This window comes from Astatotilapia calliptera, chromosome 4 (genome assembly GCF_964374335.1).
Source record: "Astatotilapia calliptera chromosome 4, fAstCal68.1, whole genome shotgun sequence".
Taxonomy (NCBI): domain Eukaryota; kingdom Metazoa; phylum Chordata; class Actinopteri; order Cichliformes; family Cichlidae; genus Astatotilapia; species Astatotilapia calliptera.
In genome coordinates this window covers 21,215,427-21,230,162 of record NC_137425.1, presented here as the reverse complement: position 1 = coordinate 21,230,162, position 14,736 = coordinate 21,215,427, and the positions used below count along the sequence as shown (strand labels likewise).

General features: G+C 41.7%; 1 protein-coding gene across 3 annotated transcripts; it reads left to right on the top strand.

Annotated features, from left to right (window-relative positions):
- The first annotated feature begins 7 nt into the window (after nt 1–7).
- Nucleotides 8–14,385, top strand: mapk3 (mitogen-activated protein kinase 3). Of its 3 annotated transcripts, none has more exons than XM_026165388.2 (9): nt 8–33; nt 3,161–3,343; nt 5,171–5,360; nt 6,793–6,909; nt 7,028–7,142; nt 7,229–7,360; nt 9,147–9,256; nt 9,718–9,853; nt 11,196–14,385. In XM_026165388.2, exons 1-8 carry the CDS (start codon nt 23–25, stop codon nt 9,844–9,846), a joined length of 987 nt encoding a protein of 328 aa, XP_026021173.1. In that variant the 5' UTR covers nt 8–22; the 3' UTR covers nt 9,847–9,853; nt 11,196–14,385. The 3 variants fall into 3 exon arrangements, with proteins under 3 accessions (XP_026021173.1, XP_026021171.1, XP_080156522.1); XM_026165386.2 differs by lacking the exon at nt 8–33 and adding an exon at nt 1,338–1,972; XM_080300396.1 differs by lacking the exons at nt 8–33; nt 9,147–9,256; nt 9,718–9,853; nt 11,196–14,385 and adding exons at nt 1,338–1,972; nt 8,254–9,060.
- The last annotated feature ends 351 nt before the right edge of the window (nt 14,386–14,736 follow it).

The following is a 14,736-nucleotide window of genomic DNA, read 5'->3' as shown; positions in this document are numbered from 1 at the left end:
TAAAGTTGATTTAAAAAAAAAGATGACCGACAGGTAAATGAATGTCCTGTATTTGACATGTATAGCTTAGTGCAACATAAAAAAATAAATGAAAATAGTGTTGTTGTTTTTTAATGTTTTGATCGATATCTGCATAATGTGCGAACGTTTGTAAGCTTTTAGAAAACATTTCCGTGTAAGTGTCGGTAAATTGTTAAAAACGCGGAAAGAGAAAAATTAGAGAAGGGAGTCAGTTTGACCAAACAACAACCTGATGACCTTCTCTGGGTGAGCACTTGGTGACAGTGAGTAGGGAAAATTCGCTTTCAACAGAAAGAAACCTCCTGTAGAGTCAGGCTCGGGGAGGACCAGATCGACCGGGTGGTGAAGGGAAAGAGAAGAGAACCAACACAGCCAAGGTTTAATAATCACTGATGAGTAAATTCAATAGCACAATGCAGCTTAGCGTAACTAAGGGGTGGTTCAGGGTCACGTGATCCAGCTCTATAAGTTTTAACAAAAAGGAAGCCTTTTAGGTCTAATTTTGGAAGTAGATATGGTGTCTGTCTCCCAAATCCAAATTGGGTCCTGGTTCCACAGAAGAGAGAATCCTGGGGCTCTGCCTCCTATTCTACTTGTAAATACTCTTGGAACCACAATTAAGCCTAGAGTCTGCAAGCAAAGTGCTCTGTTAGGATAATGTGGTCCTATGCACGATATGATGGGGCCTGACTATATAAGTGGTTGTATGTGAGTAGACGAGTTTTAAATTCAATTCTGGATTTAACCGGGGGCCAATGAAGAGCAGCAACTCCATGGGAGAAATATGATCTCTTTTCCCCATCTCAGTTAGTACTCTCACTGCAGCAACAGTACTTGAAAGAGACATATGTTTATGATAGATAGATAGATAGATAGATAGATAGATAGATAGATAGATAGATAGATAGATAGATAGATAGATAGATAGATAGATAGATAGATAGATTATTTTATGCTGTATTTTATTATTATTATTATTATTATTATTATTATTATTATTATTATTATTATTCTGGTGTATATGGAAGAAGAAACATCCTGACACTAACACTTGTATATGTTTAAATGATGTTTGATATTTACCAACAGTAGTTGCCAGCTATATACTGGTAGTATTATTGCTGTTGTAATGTATAAATAATAATGTGATGCCTTATGTAATAAACCTGACATACAATAAAGTCTGTGTACATGTAAACAAAAAAGCCTCTCCTGTGACATTATCCTGCCACGGCGTGTTCAAACCACCATTTAAAACTATTTTTATTGTTCTAAAATATTTAATATACAAAAAAACAAAACAAGCCAAAGTTCAAATTCATCAGAAACTATTTAATTTGTTTTCCATAACAGCCAGCATGCAACATATTTCGGCACGCCCACTCGCGGCTGCTGCAAGTTTAATTCTTGTATGGCCGCTTGTTTTGCCTCACTACAGCAGCGGAGTAGGCGGTGCCTGTCGTTTGGAGCCAAATGACACGCTGCCGCCCAACGGAACCATCCTTTTAGTTAAATCTAACGCAACTCTTGCACGCGCATTTACGCTGACTGCTGAGACCAAATCCCCGCTCGCGCACGAAATCCATTTACGCTCCAGTAGTAGAGAGGGCCCAGTTGCTGCGCCCCGTCAGTCACACAGTCCGCACGATTAAAGCCTCAGACGGCCGTTAAAGAGCAGCTGAAAGCGGCGGCGGGGCCTAGTGACACTCCCTGACAGTCTCGGAGCGGTTTGGAGAGGAAGAATGGCGGATACAAGCAGCACTGCGGCGGTCGCGGCCGAAGCCTCCGACAGCGCTGCTGTCGCTGCTGCTGCGCCTGTTGCGCCCGATGCACCGCCCGTAGCTCCGGTGCCCAGGACTCCAGCCGAGTCCGTGAAAGGACAGATTTTTGACGTGGGCCCCCGCTATACGAACCTGTCGTACATCGGGGAGGGTGCTTACGGAATGGTGTGGTGAGTAGTAGCGCTTGTCATCTCTTGTCTTGCGCGAAGCGAACGCGCTAGCTAACATAATGTGTTTATTAGCAAACACTGTGAGCCAGCTCGCTTTAGCGGCTGTATTCTACAAGCGGGGTCGAGTTAATGTGTGTTCAGTCACGATGATTGGCACTTAAGACACTGTTGAACCTCTTGAGCAGCCTAGCTTTACGATGACTCGGGTTAGCCGAACAGCCACAGGCGTGGCTATGAGCTTTACAGGAAACAAGATTTGGGGAGTGTTTGCGCAGGACGTAGTTTGCTACTGCAATCAGATCTTCTTCTGCAGGCGGCGTTTGACCGCAGAGGAAAGTTGGTTATCGCTGTAGCCACGTCCGGAACCAGCCTCAAAATCGCTCCGATCTCTGTTTTAATTCTGACAGAGCTGCTGCGGAGGATGCGAGTGACATTTGTGAGCCTTGCCGAGGCCTCTCCCTCGTGTTATCGACGTATGAGAGCTGCACCTTTTCGTGTGGACGTGTCCAACCATGTTAGATGCGTTTGATTATCAGTGTCATGTCGCTGCGTTCACAGCTCGGCCTCATGAACAATCAGATGGCACAGCAGCGAGATGGATGTTGGGCCCACACATCCCACCTCAGCAGGGCGCACACACCGTGCGGCTCTCTGCCAGCTCTGATAGCATAGTGCTATATTGTTTGTGCCATCGTGGTCACGTGACTTTGCTGCTGCTGCTTTCCCTGTTTGTAAACATTGACAGCAATAACTGTTTGGCACACTGACAGCGATCCAAGTGGTCTTGGAGTGTCTGTTAAACATGCGAAAGCTCCAAAACTTACATACATCCTCGCAATATTTCAGTGTGTTGTGCAACCCAAGAATGATCTTTCACTTAGTGTTCCTGATAAAGATGAGTGTCTTTTTTTAATGCAAAACTCACCACAAGAAAGAAACCATCCACACCTTTTTTTCCAGCCCTGCCTGCTCCTCATGCATCCTACATCTCCATCGTGCTGACACTGCGCCCACACTCCGGCCTACAGCTACAGTGCTTCTCAACATATTACAGCCAAAAAAAAGCCCCATTGCTTGTTGTTAGTAGTGACAGTTTGAAGCACCCTTATGGAGCTCAGTGTCAGCCCAGTTTGTAATACCGTATCTATGCAGTGTGTAATCTGACCCCTGTCCTGTGCCTCTTCCCAGCTCTGCTCTGGACAACTTGACAAACCAGCGCGTAGCCATCAAGAAAATCAGCCCATTCGAGCACCAGACGTACTGCCAGCGCACGCTGAGGGAAATCAAGATCCTGCTGCGTTTCCACCATGAGAACATCATCGGCATCAACGACATCATCAGGGCACAGCAGCTCGACAACATGAGGGATGTGTATCCTGCTTTTTCCATACGTGTTAATTTATGGTTAAAAAAATCAAGCAGGCAGTCACACTGAGATTGAGATGTTACTAAAGGAGAGACAAGAACATGGTTACATTAAAACTGTCTCAAGAGTCCATAAACTCTAAACAGAGTTTAATACCTGAAGCAAGTTCTGCGAGGTTGTTGTTGTTTCAGGGAATATGTGAGATCAAATTTTTACTGTGAAGGAAGTGAGCCATCTTTAAGATGCTGAGAACAATGACTAATATGAAATTTGCGAGTTTATTATGCAAACGCACTGTAGCACACTATTCTTTACTGGATTTAGCCAATGAAGAAGTCATGCAGCATCATGATGGTACAGATGCTGAAGTCAACTGCAGGTTTGTGTGTTTAAAAAGACAAAGTAGGGCTGTTTGATTACAGATGTTTTTGGGGGGTGGGGCTCAAGTACAGGTTTAGCCCTCACCTGTAACATTTGTGACTCTCGCAGAACTTCAACCACCTCTGGTTTTTCTCTCTAAGCTTGTGGCTCGGATAAGTCAGCTGTGACTGCACAGTTATTAAAATTGTGTGGCTTGTGGTGAATTTAGACCAGACGAGCAAACACAAATTATTAATCCATCTTTTACTTGCTCTGTGTGTGCATAGAGTTAAAGTCAGTAGGATGGGTTAAGAAAGGAAACCTGGAAACATTAATGCTGTGGCTGGTAGAGATCAATCAAATCTATAATATCAGATTTGCTTCACAGAGCGAAACATTTTCATCAAATGGCCTCGAGAGTCAGTCATTTGACCACTTTACTCAAACGGCTTGAGCTGCTGAATCATTGCTAAGATCTCTGTTATTCAGCCACATTGGGCAGTAGCGAGCATCCTCGGAACTCGGCACTGACTGAGAACAGTTGTATTGTCTTCTGAGAAACGGAAAGGAAATGCATGAGTCGCATTTTTTGTGTATCCTGTTGTTTTATCTGCTTGGTTTGCTTTACTTAGTCACGTAGTGTTTATATGAACTCGTGAAAACTTGACTGAGTTTGCTAAGGATAATCAAATCTGTCCGCTGATGGCATCATCATTTAGTTACTACTTTCTGTGTGTAGCTCAGCTGGTTAGTGCACCGTGCACTGTGGGCCTCTTAACCCTTTAACAAGTGTCATTCAGCCTAAGTGGACTTATTTTGGACTCAGGAACCATTTAAATGTTCTCTAAAATGGTCGTGTAGTCACAGTAATATTAAGCACTTGTCATAAAAATCTAGTTTGAACTATTTTTCTGTCTGTGTTCAGATAGCAAATGGTTTGTGTCACAATGATGCAGCGAATATTGCTGTAAAACTCGTCTTCTTTTCTTTCCAAAACAATTTTTGTCTTTATCACAAACTGTAACAGTTGTGATCATTTAGGAGCGTTTTTTAAATCAACCAGGACTGTGCGCACATCTACCTGTCAGACTTTCCTCTATAAACCTACTGTTAATACTTGCAATACTTGCTGATCTGGATCTAGAACAGTTGAATGATTGAAATATGTATTTATGCAGTGCTGCAAAAGGATACCGAAGTATAATGGATATTCTAAATTTGGTAAAGCCACCTGTAGGCTCTTTTGGGCTATGTACACTCCTGCTAGAGTCTGTAGTCATTTAGGTTTTCTGTTGTTTGATTTGCACAACAAAATGACTCCTGACCTGAAAGGTTTACGAAAAAGGCTTCAGCCGATTTTCACTGGATTTGAACCATATTTAGCTGCAGAAAGCATCCACGAAGTGTTCCTATCCTCCAGCATCAGTAGATACTAGCTGTTGTTGTCCTCCTTGACCCGTGCATCCTTCTAGCTACATTGTGCAGACCCTGATGGAGACCGACCTGTACAAGCTACTGAAGAGCCAAAGGCTAAGCAACGACCACGTCTGCTACTTCCTCTACCAGATCCTGCGAGGCCTCAAGTACATTCACTCCGCCAACGTGCTGCACCGGGATCTCAAGCCCTCCAACCTGCTCATCAACACCACCTGCGACCTCAAGGTTAGCTCACATGTGCATGCCGCAATCACCATTTAAAACGACAACAATTTATTTATTTTTTTTCCCTCCCCTTGGTGTGGGATAGTGGATTTTACATACTTGATACAGCATATGAAGGCTCTGAGTGTAAATCTGGTCATTTGACATTTATGTGCTGCAAAGTCAGTGTTATATGGCATTTAGGCCATTTATTTCCATGTAATTAAACATAAAAGTAGCATTGTGGGCAACAGCGGTTACATCAGCCAGCTCTCAAGAAGATTAAAAAAAAAACTTCGAAGGAATGTTTGAAGGCTCTGCCAGGAAAACCAGGTTGCTACTGTTTTAATGATACAGTCTTTGGGCCTTGTAATGTATGCTGTATTTAGAGCTTAATTGACGGCTGTGTCGCTTCCCAGCTGCAGTGTGGTTTTGCTCCATCCTGGCCACGGCTTCGGACCACATCCGGGTGTTTTATTTTGAAAACTGACCAGATGCCCAAGGCCATTCTTCTCTCTTACTTTCCTTCCTGCTCAATCGGCTCTGTGCGGTGTGATGCGGCGCTTGTCAGAAATAGACCGGGCACATATTTTTAGCTAAGCAGAGAACATCTACCTGGAAGCTTCTGAAACGCACCGCAGCACATCTGATGAGAATGACAAGTGTTCACCTCAGCTGGCTTCAGTCAAATTTTGCACTTTCAATGAATTTTAGTATGAAATGACTAGGCTCTCTAGCTCATGCTTCTTATTTTATGGCTGAAAACGATCCTAAAAACACCTCTCATGGTGTCTAAAGTAAGTAAGGATGCAACCACACAGTGTAAACGGTGTTTCTGCGAGTGTATTGGGAATTACAGATAAATGATAGGAATATCTTATCTTTTAAGGAATCATAAAGATTTTGTAAGAAAGTGCATAAAAAGTGATGAAAAATAATTAAAAAAAAAAAACAAAACAGTAAAACTTGAATACAAGGCAAACAAAATCTCATCTCCAATCTTTTTTTTGTTGTTGTTGTTGTTGTTATTTTGAGCCATTTGTTTCAATGTTGCACAGCCTTAGAGTAGTCCGGGTGAACTATGAACCTTCAGCCATCAATCCCTGGATTAGTTGGATCATGTGGGAGGAGTAAGGAACAAAGGCAGCTCGTGTTGCTGTGGTTTTCTGAAGCCTTCCCTTCCAGAGGAATAAATGCATCTAAACGAATGTTCCTGCAGCTATATACTGGATCTGTTTCCCAACAATGTTACTTACTGTACGTTTCCATATAACAAGACCAAAATCATTTAAAATAACTGTGTTGCATGCATATTAAACAGAGAAGAAAACTACATCTAAATCTAAAATAACTTTCTGAACATGCTTCACTACTTTCAGACACTCTGGAGTTTTGTTCTGGGCCAGCTGGCAGACTGCTGTTTTTGACCTCTGACCCTCTGTGTTGTTGTCAGATCTGTGACTTTGGCCTGGCGCGGATAGCCGACCCAGAGCACGACCACACTGGTTTTTTGACTGAGTATGTGGCTACTCGTTGGTACAGGGCTCCAGAAATCATGCTCAACTCCAAGGTAAGACTGTGGGTAACTGATGAGGGGTTGTTTTTTTTTTCCTTTTTAATTTATTTAGTTTTCGATAAATAAAAGATAAAAATCACAGTTGGGCTAAGTGCGTGTGTTTGTGTCTCAGGGCTACTCAAAGTCCATTGACATCTGGTCGGTGGGCTGCATCCTGGCTGAGATGTTGTCCAACAAACCCATCTTCCCTGGGAAACACTACTTGGACCAACTCAACCACATACTGGGTGAGACATACTTCTCTCTTATTTCCACATTAGAGATCAGTGATGTTAATGAGCAGCCGTCTTGAGTCTCCTTGTGTTTTTTACAGGCATTCTTGGCTCTCCATCTCAAGAAGATCTGAACTGCATCATTAACTTGAAGGCGAGGAACTACTTGCAGTCCCTGCCTGAAAAACCCAAGATCCCGTGGGAAAAGCTGTTCTACAAGGCAGACCCTAAAGGTACTGTGGCATGGTTTATTTGCAGTCCTGAATACTAGCAAGGAGTGGACATTTATATACTTCAGCATTGCTAAAGATGCAGTGTTTCACTGACTTTATCAAGACGTTACCCAACAGAAATGTACAAGAAAGCGTACTTTCTTTATGACACTAAGTCATGCTCGATTAGGCCCATGTGAGAATATAACTGGTAATTTCCCCATGATTTCACAGCTGCTGAGTTTTCTTCTCTGGATATAGTTTTGATTATCAAATGAGCTAAGGTTCCCCACAGTTTTTACTGATCTAGAAAAAAAATCTTGAACTAGTAATCAGTTGTTTTTTATGCCGCCTCAGGCAGCTTCCTCACCTAACTGTGTTTTCATTGGTGCGAGTGCATCTAGGGCAGACTATTTCCTGAGCCCTGTACTTCAAATCAAGTTCAGCATAGCCAGGTTGTCTTTCTATTATCTGATTAACTTATGTCTGCTACTAGGTCGATGCCTAATTTATGATCTTGCGCAAACTGTTTTGTTTGCGTATGGATTGAGAGAGAGAGAGAGGGGGGGGGTTTGCACCCACCATAAATGTGCTCCAACATCCCAGCTGCACGTAGCTGGTCGGGGAAGACCTATGTGTTAGTCGAATGCTGATTGTTTGACAAGAGGGTTGTCGAGGCATGGGATAAGCGTAGAGAAATCATCAAAAATCATAAAATGCAGCATGGAAAGCACTGTGCAGTGGAAACATTTCATTGTTTGTAATACTGTTTCACTTCAGTTTTTTGTGGGTTAGAACTTCTCTCTTCCCCTTGGCTGGCTGTTGTACCAGCAGCACCAGTAAGAATAACCCTCAGGCCTGTTCTACCACATATTTTGTATGCTGCCTCCACTGACAGCAGATGTTCTCTACAGGTAGATGGGCAGCCCACGCACTACCAGCGAACTGCCAACTTGCTGCCGCCACTGAACTAAAATTTCAGTTTCAACCGACATGCGTATCCAAGTTAACCCCGGAGTTTTCCATGCACCTTCAGATGAAGAGGGTGGTGCTGAATTTTTACAAACCGAGATAAAACTGTTCCATAGGAAAAGAGGTTGAAGACACGACAAATAAATTAATGTTTAAAATAAGGTTTTGTTTGTTATTATCGTTTCAGCTGCACATTCTGTCACGTTTAAGTGTCCGAAAACAAGGCAGACTCCAACGCGATTGATGTGGTTTATTTGCAGTCTTGGCGTATACAAATACAAACAGGTGTTCTGTTTTAGGATCCTATATTAATGCTCATAAAACACTAAAATAGTTAATTGTTTGCAGCCAGTCAGGAGAAAGTTGCCTCTAAGGTACACACTTTATTAGGGCACAGGGGTGTGACCTCACTTCAACAGATGTCTATGTAAATGAGATCAGCTGTAAATCAGGATTGCTGTGAGCAACAGAGATTTCCTGTTAGCGACCAATTAGCAAACAGCAGCATCAGGAAATGATTCACATGATAAAAACCTGCACCAACGCCTTTAAATAAGCTGTGATATATTGGATAGAGAAATTGCCATATTATTATAATGCATTTGTCTCAACTAATATTTAAAAAATGGCTCATTTTGTGTGTTTGTGTGTTCTGAGTGAGTGGCAGGATTTAAGAAACTGTTGGAAACTGAAACGCATCAAACTTCTGGAAATGTTTCACGTGATGTTTGCTCGGGTCATCAGTTATCGGGTGAAAATTAAAGAAAAGCTGTAGGTTATATTTTTGCATAACCTGGCGAGTGAACTAACTAAGCTCCTTGTGACTTTAATGCAGCTCTCGATCTGCTGGGCCGCATGTTGACCTTTAACCCCATCAAGCGCATCACCGTCGAGGAGGCCCTGGCTCACCCTTACCTGGAGCAGTACTACGATCCTTCAGATGAGGTAAAATACAATCTTTGTTATGTGCAAAATGCACAAAGTGTTAAATTTGTGTGGTAAAGAGTTTTACACAACATACAAGCTACATAAGGAAGCTGGGTTTAGCCATTTTTCTACCGTAAGCTAAGATTTGATTTGATTTGCAGCTATATTGGACTGTGCTGTGAAGCCTCTTAGCAGTGTTTGGATTAAGTATTAAGTTTCCTCTCAGGTTGTGTAACTATAAGAGATTCAGTGCAGTAAACACATGTTCATTGTACTGTAGACTTTATTTTACCTGTGAGATTACTGCTGCTTTGTGTAAGTGTAATAATCGTGGTTATGGTGTGTGGTGTCGCAACAGTGTGAAACTCATGCAAGCCACCACCACACTGCGCTTCTCACTTTGCAAATGCAGAGCAGCGTTTTCACGAAATGACTCTTAACATTCTGCTGCTGTCTGTGCGTGTGTGTGAAACGTGCAGCCTGTCGCAGAGGAGCCCTTCACTTTCACCATGGAACTGGACGACCTTCCCAAAGAGAGGCTGAAGGAGCTGATCTTTGAGGAAACGGCCCGTTTCCAGGACAACTACCAGCCGCCGGTTCGCTCTTGAGACACAGGTACACAAAAAAGGCTGCTTTCTTTGCACCCAAACTCAAAGCAGCAACACAAGGTTAAAAACACAAAGTATATTATGGAAGAAGACACACACTTTTCCCCACATTAGCTAGATTTAGTACTTTTTCATAACACCTCTACATTAAGTTCTTTTGGAAATCTTTCTTCCTCACCTCATTGGACTACACAGCTACAGCTTGAGCTACTCTTTCTAGTTTGAAGTCTTTTCTGCATTATTTGAGGCTAAAATCAGTGGGGGTTTTGGTATTGCTTGAGCTAATCTCGCACCATCTTAGTGATGATTACAAACATGCCTTGCATTGAGAAATCCTTTCAGATCAGGCTGAGATAAGCCAAAGAAAATCAGGAAAGTGAGATTTTTCAGATCTAGTCAACAAGCTGTAAGAGCTCTGGATAGATTTAGTTGTGGTGTGCATCCACTAGATGTCAGTGGAGTCAAGTGCTGCTCATGCAGACACTTAGACAAGCCACAGCCTAGAGTGCAAACTTGTTACAGATCTAAAAAACTACAGTAAATGTACAGAAGCAGTTTGCTTCCAGATTGGGGGATTTTGGTATACATTGACAGGACCTCACAAAGTAGTTGCTGATTTGTCGGCTGCACATCCATGATGTGAATCTCCCGTTTGATGAAGATTTAACTTTGAGTACAGTTTGAGGTTTTTGACATTGTGCGTTACAGTATCACCACAAGCCTCAACTATGATATGAGGCAAGAAGGATCTGTGCTTTCATGTAGTTTACCTTAAATTCTTACCCTACCAAATGTCACAGCTGAACTGAAAACTGTTGTTGTTTTTTTGTTTTTTAAGCCTCAGGTTCCTCTTCTTACCAGGAAATTAAAGAGACGCTCTTCTGCATATCCGTCTTGTAAGGCGTGGTTACTTGAGTTACTGTTGCCTTCCAATCAATTTGAAGCAGTCTGGCTATTCTCCTCCGACATCAATAAGGGATATTCACCCAGAAAACTGCCGCTCATTAGACATTTTCTCTCTTTCAGACCATTCTCTGTAAACTTTAGAGATTGTTTTGTGGGAAAATCCCAGTAGCTCAGCCCTTACCTGCTGTCATGTGATTTGATGGGTAGATATTTGTGTTAATAAGCAGATGTACCTAACAACAAAGTGGCCGGTGAGTGCAAGTGTCCACTGAAAAACGTCTTTCCTTGACCGTTTTATTCTACATATTAGGTCACATTTGGTTTCAGCTGCACTACGTCCTGCATGCAATCGGTGGTCAAATGTTACTTGGCAGGATTCTAATAATAGGATTAAATGATGTCATTATTAAAGTCTTCTGTTTCTTTTTCTTTTTTTTCTTTAGTCCTGAGGAGTGACAAAGAAGCGCAGAGGCTCGGAACAACTTGCTAAAAATAAAAGAAAAACGCATCATCAAGAAACCAACAAAAAGATAAAACCAAGAAATACAAGCATTAAATTGCTAATCTTTCCATTTCTACTGCAAAGAGAGAGCTAAGTTTAAATTTGATTTCTGTGCTTGGGTGGGATGGTAGGGTCTGTCGTACTGTTTTAGTTCTTTTTTTCTTTCTTTCTCCATTTTTATGCCTCATCTACAGCAACACGCTGTCCCTTTCCTCCTCATCAAACCTTTTCTTTCATGTCGCTAACCTGTCTGAGCTTCTCCTGTTTCTCCTCTTTGTGTAGCCTCCTCTCATGTATACACACGTACTACTGTATTAACCAACACCATAACTTTCTTGTCATGATCCATGTAAATTACGACCTTGTAAAACTGAGGGCTAAAAGAACGGGGTATGTTAAATCGGGTGTGTATGTACATACAAAAAAAACTTGTTTTTTCTTTTCTTTTTTTAATTGTGCTTGTTGCAGTTTTTGTTTGTACAACATTGTTTAAGGGTTGTTGTTGTTTGGTTTTTTTTTCTGAACACTTGATTTTGAAACAAACCGATGTTTTTACTGGCATGTTGGCAGGATTTCATTTGTTATCGGTCTTTTTCTTATAAAAGTGTATGATGTTCATATGAATGCATGCATTCCTGAAAACTTACCAAAGTGGCCGAGACATGCAAGGGACTTGGCTGGCGAGCAACATGGGAATAATAAAAGAGCAGGCAGACTTTTCCCTCCTTCTTATATGTGGACAGTCGGTTGTATCCAGGAGGCCGTGCATGACTTGGGCTAAAAGCATAAAAATAGTTTCTCTTATTATGTGTTTGTGCAGTCGTAGCGTTCATACTAACGCCCATGGTGCTTTGTGCTGGGTCAAAAACGCCCAAATTATCGCCACTCTAGGAGAACTGCACGTAAACCATCAGCCTAACTGAGTTGAAACGTTTTCCTTTATTAAATGTAAAACGGTGGGGTCGCTGAACACGCTCTCAGTCTTATTTTCTGTAACCATTTTGGTGAACATGCATCCTAGAAAATGGGGTCTGGTTTTGTTTGACCCGGGGTGCCTGTCATTGAGGCCTAACTGCGAGCGAACACTCAAATCTAGCCACCCGTTAATACAGAGTGGGATCTCCTCACCTTAAGCCACCGGGGAGACGAGAGCAAGCTCATTAAAATTCCTACTAGGAAACTAGTAAAACCTGCTTTTGGTTAATGTGAGAGCTGATTGCACGTGGCAATGACTACCTGTTTTTGGGTTTCTGTTTTTTACGACTCCTGTTGAAACCAATTGTCGGCTCAGCGCACAGCCAAGCACCCATCATCGCTCTATGGTTGTGCTGTATATATTATATTTCCAGTTACTCCTTACTGGGTTGTTTTTTGTGTGTTTTTTTTTTGGGGGGGCCTGTGTGTAATTTTCCCAGCTTCCTTTTCTGGTTTCTCCAGAGTGTTTTCCCTTAGCTATGTCCTTGCATCTGTTTGGTGTCTGCTCCCTCCTGTCTTTGCTCTGGATGTGACTGTATTAACTGTTGTTTGGTAGATCACATACCTGAGAACAGTATAGGATGTCCCTCCCCCTCCAGAAACAGACCAACCCATGCACTGGGTCATCCCTCTCATGCAGAGCAGTGATGCTAACAGATGCACCTGCGCCTCGTGTTTTGTGCTTTGCTTTTTTTTTTTTTGTTTTTTTTTTTTGCAGCAAACATCAGATTTGTGTCGCTCTCTGAAGCCATAGCCAGCACTCTGGGATCAGTGTGAGGCTTTCTGGTGCATGTGGTAATGCTCATTCTGGTTGTTCAGCCACCCGACTCTCACCGTGCTTTTCTCAAAGGGCTGCCTTCCACTCCTTGCTTTTTTTTTTTTTTTTTTTTTTTTTTTTTTTTTTGTAAATGTACCCGCCTCTTTTCTGCTTACCCACAGCTGAATTGGTGAACACTGCGCGCCACCGCTGCCGCTTTCCGCCTCCCTTCTCTGGTAGCCATGTGTCCGTCTCACCCACATCATGGACGAGGGAGAAACTCGCTCCAATCACGCGACTCAATCAGCACGTCTGCACTTTGTCTCTCCAGCCTTGCCCCCGTTTTGTTTTCCCTTCCCCGCCCTGTCTAGCATCCTGCTTGTTGAGCTTTAAGTTTAAAGTGTTGCGTGTTTTCAGACTCATGGATGGTCTGCGGTGATTCGTCTATGTACAAGTGTTTGTGTATCTGCTCATCAGTAACGTAAAGCCAAGACTCCTCTCGTCATGTGCGTGTGTGAGAGATGGAACTTGTTTCTTTGCCGCCTGGGCCGTCTCCCTGCAGTTACCTGTAGTTTCAGATCTTTGAGATGACTGTCATGCAGATGTTTTGTTTCATATGTACATTTGGGCTGCCCCTCTTATTTTATTTTGGTTTTTGGTTTTGTTGTTGTTGCTTTGTTTTTCTTTTTTTTGTGGTTCAGCCATCAAATCAAACATCTCACTGGTTAATCATGAGAACAACCCAAGAGGTCCATGTTTTGCTATCCTCCTGACACACACAGACACTCCCCCTCACTCTATCTTAGGGGGTGTATCTGTGTGTTTATGAAAAGTTGCACTTAAACACACCATCTACATTCACACAAGTTTAAAGGCCCATCTGTCACAGGGCCTGTTTCCAGATATTGATTTTAAATGGGTCGTCTTATTATTGCTATTGTTGTTATATTGGTGAGATATTGTTTGGGGTAGGTTTTGTTTTGTTCTTTTTAACATAAAAGGGAGTTATAGTTGGGTGTTGTTGTTTGTTTTTGTTTTGTTTTTTTGGAGGGTTTTTTTTCTTTTGTTTTTTCTTTTGTTTTTTTTTGTTTGTTTTTTGTTTTTTAATTAGTATGTTTTTAATTTGTATTTTTCTTATTTCTTTTATGGGCGTGATTATTATTGACAGTGTTTTCAGTCAGGAAACTTGGTTTGTTTTGTTTGTGGGTTTTTTTTGGTTTTTTTTCCCTTACAAGATCTTATAAGGAATTATTTTAAAAGAACATATAAGTAGACTGTCAAAGAGATATGAGTTGTTGAGGGTTATAGTCTGTATATTCTATGGGTATTATGAATTAAACGATTAACAAAAACACGTTATATACATACAATTGAATAAAATTTCCTGATACTGTTGAAATTGTGATGTGGTCTCGTTTTCTCTTTTTGTTTTTTTATTAGCTAATAAAAACATCAAAAGATACTTTATATTCAAAGGTCAATATTATTTAGTTTTATAGGTTTAATATTGAAATTCATCGCCAATATTGTAACCTTTGAGGAAGCACTTTGACAACAGTGCAAGGCAAGAAGAGATGTCGAACTACAGGGTGGGGGAAAGGTTACCAATGTCCAGTAATGGTTTATAAATAGTGGTCCGTATTTTGTGTGTGTGTGTGTGTGTGTGTGTGTATAATGTGAAAATTATGGGTTCTACCACAGAACCTTGTGGAACTCCATAATCAAGACTTTTCTTGTGCCATTTCTTGTG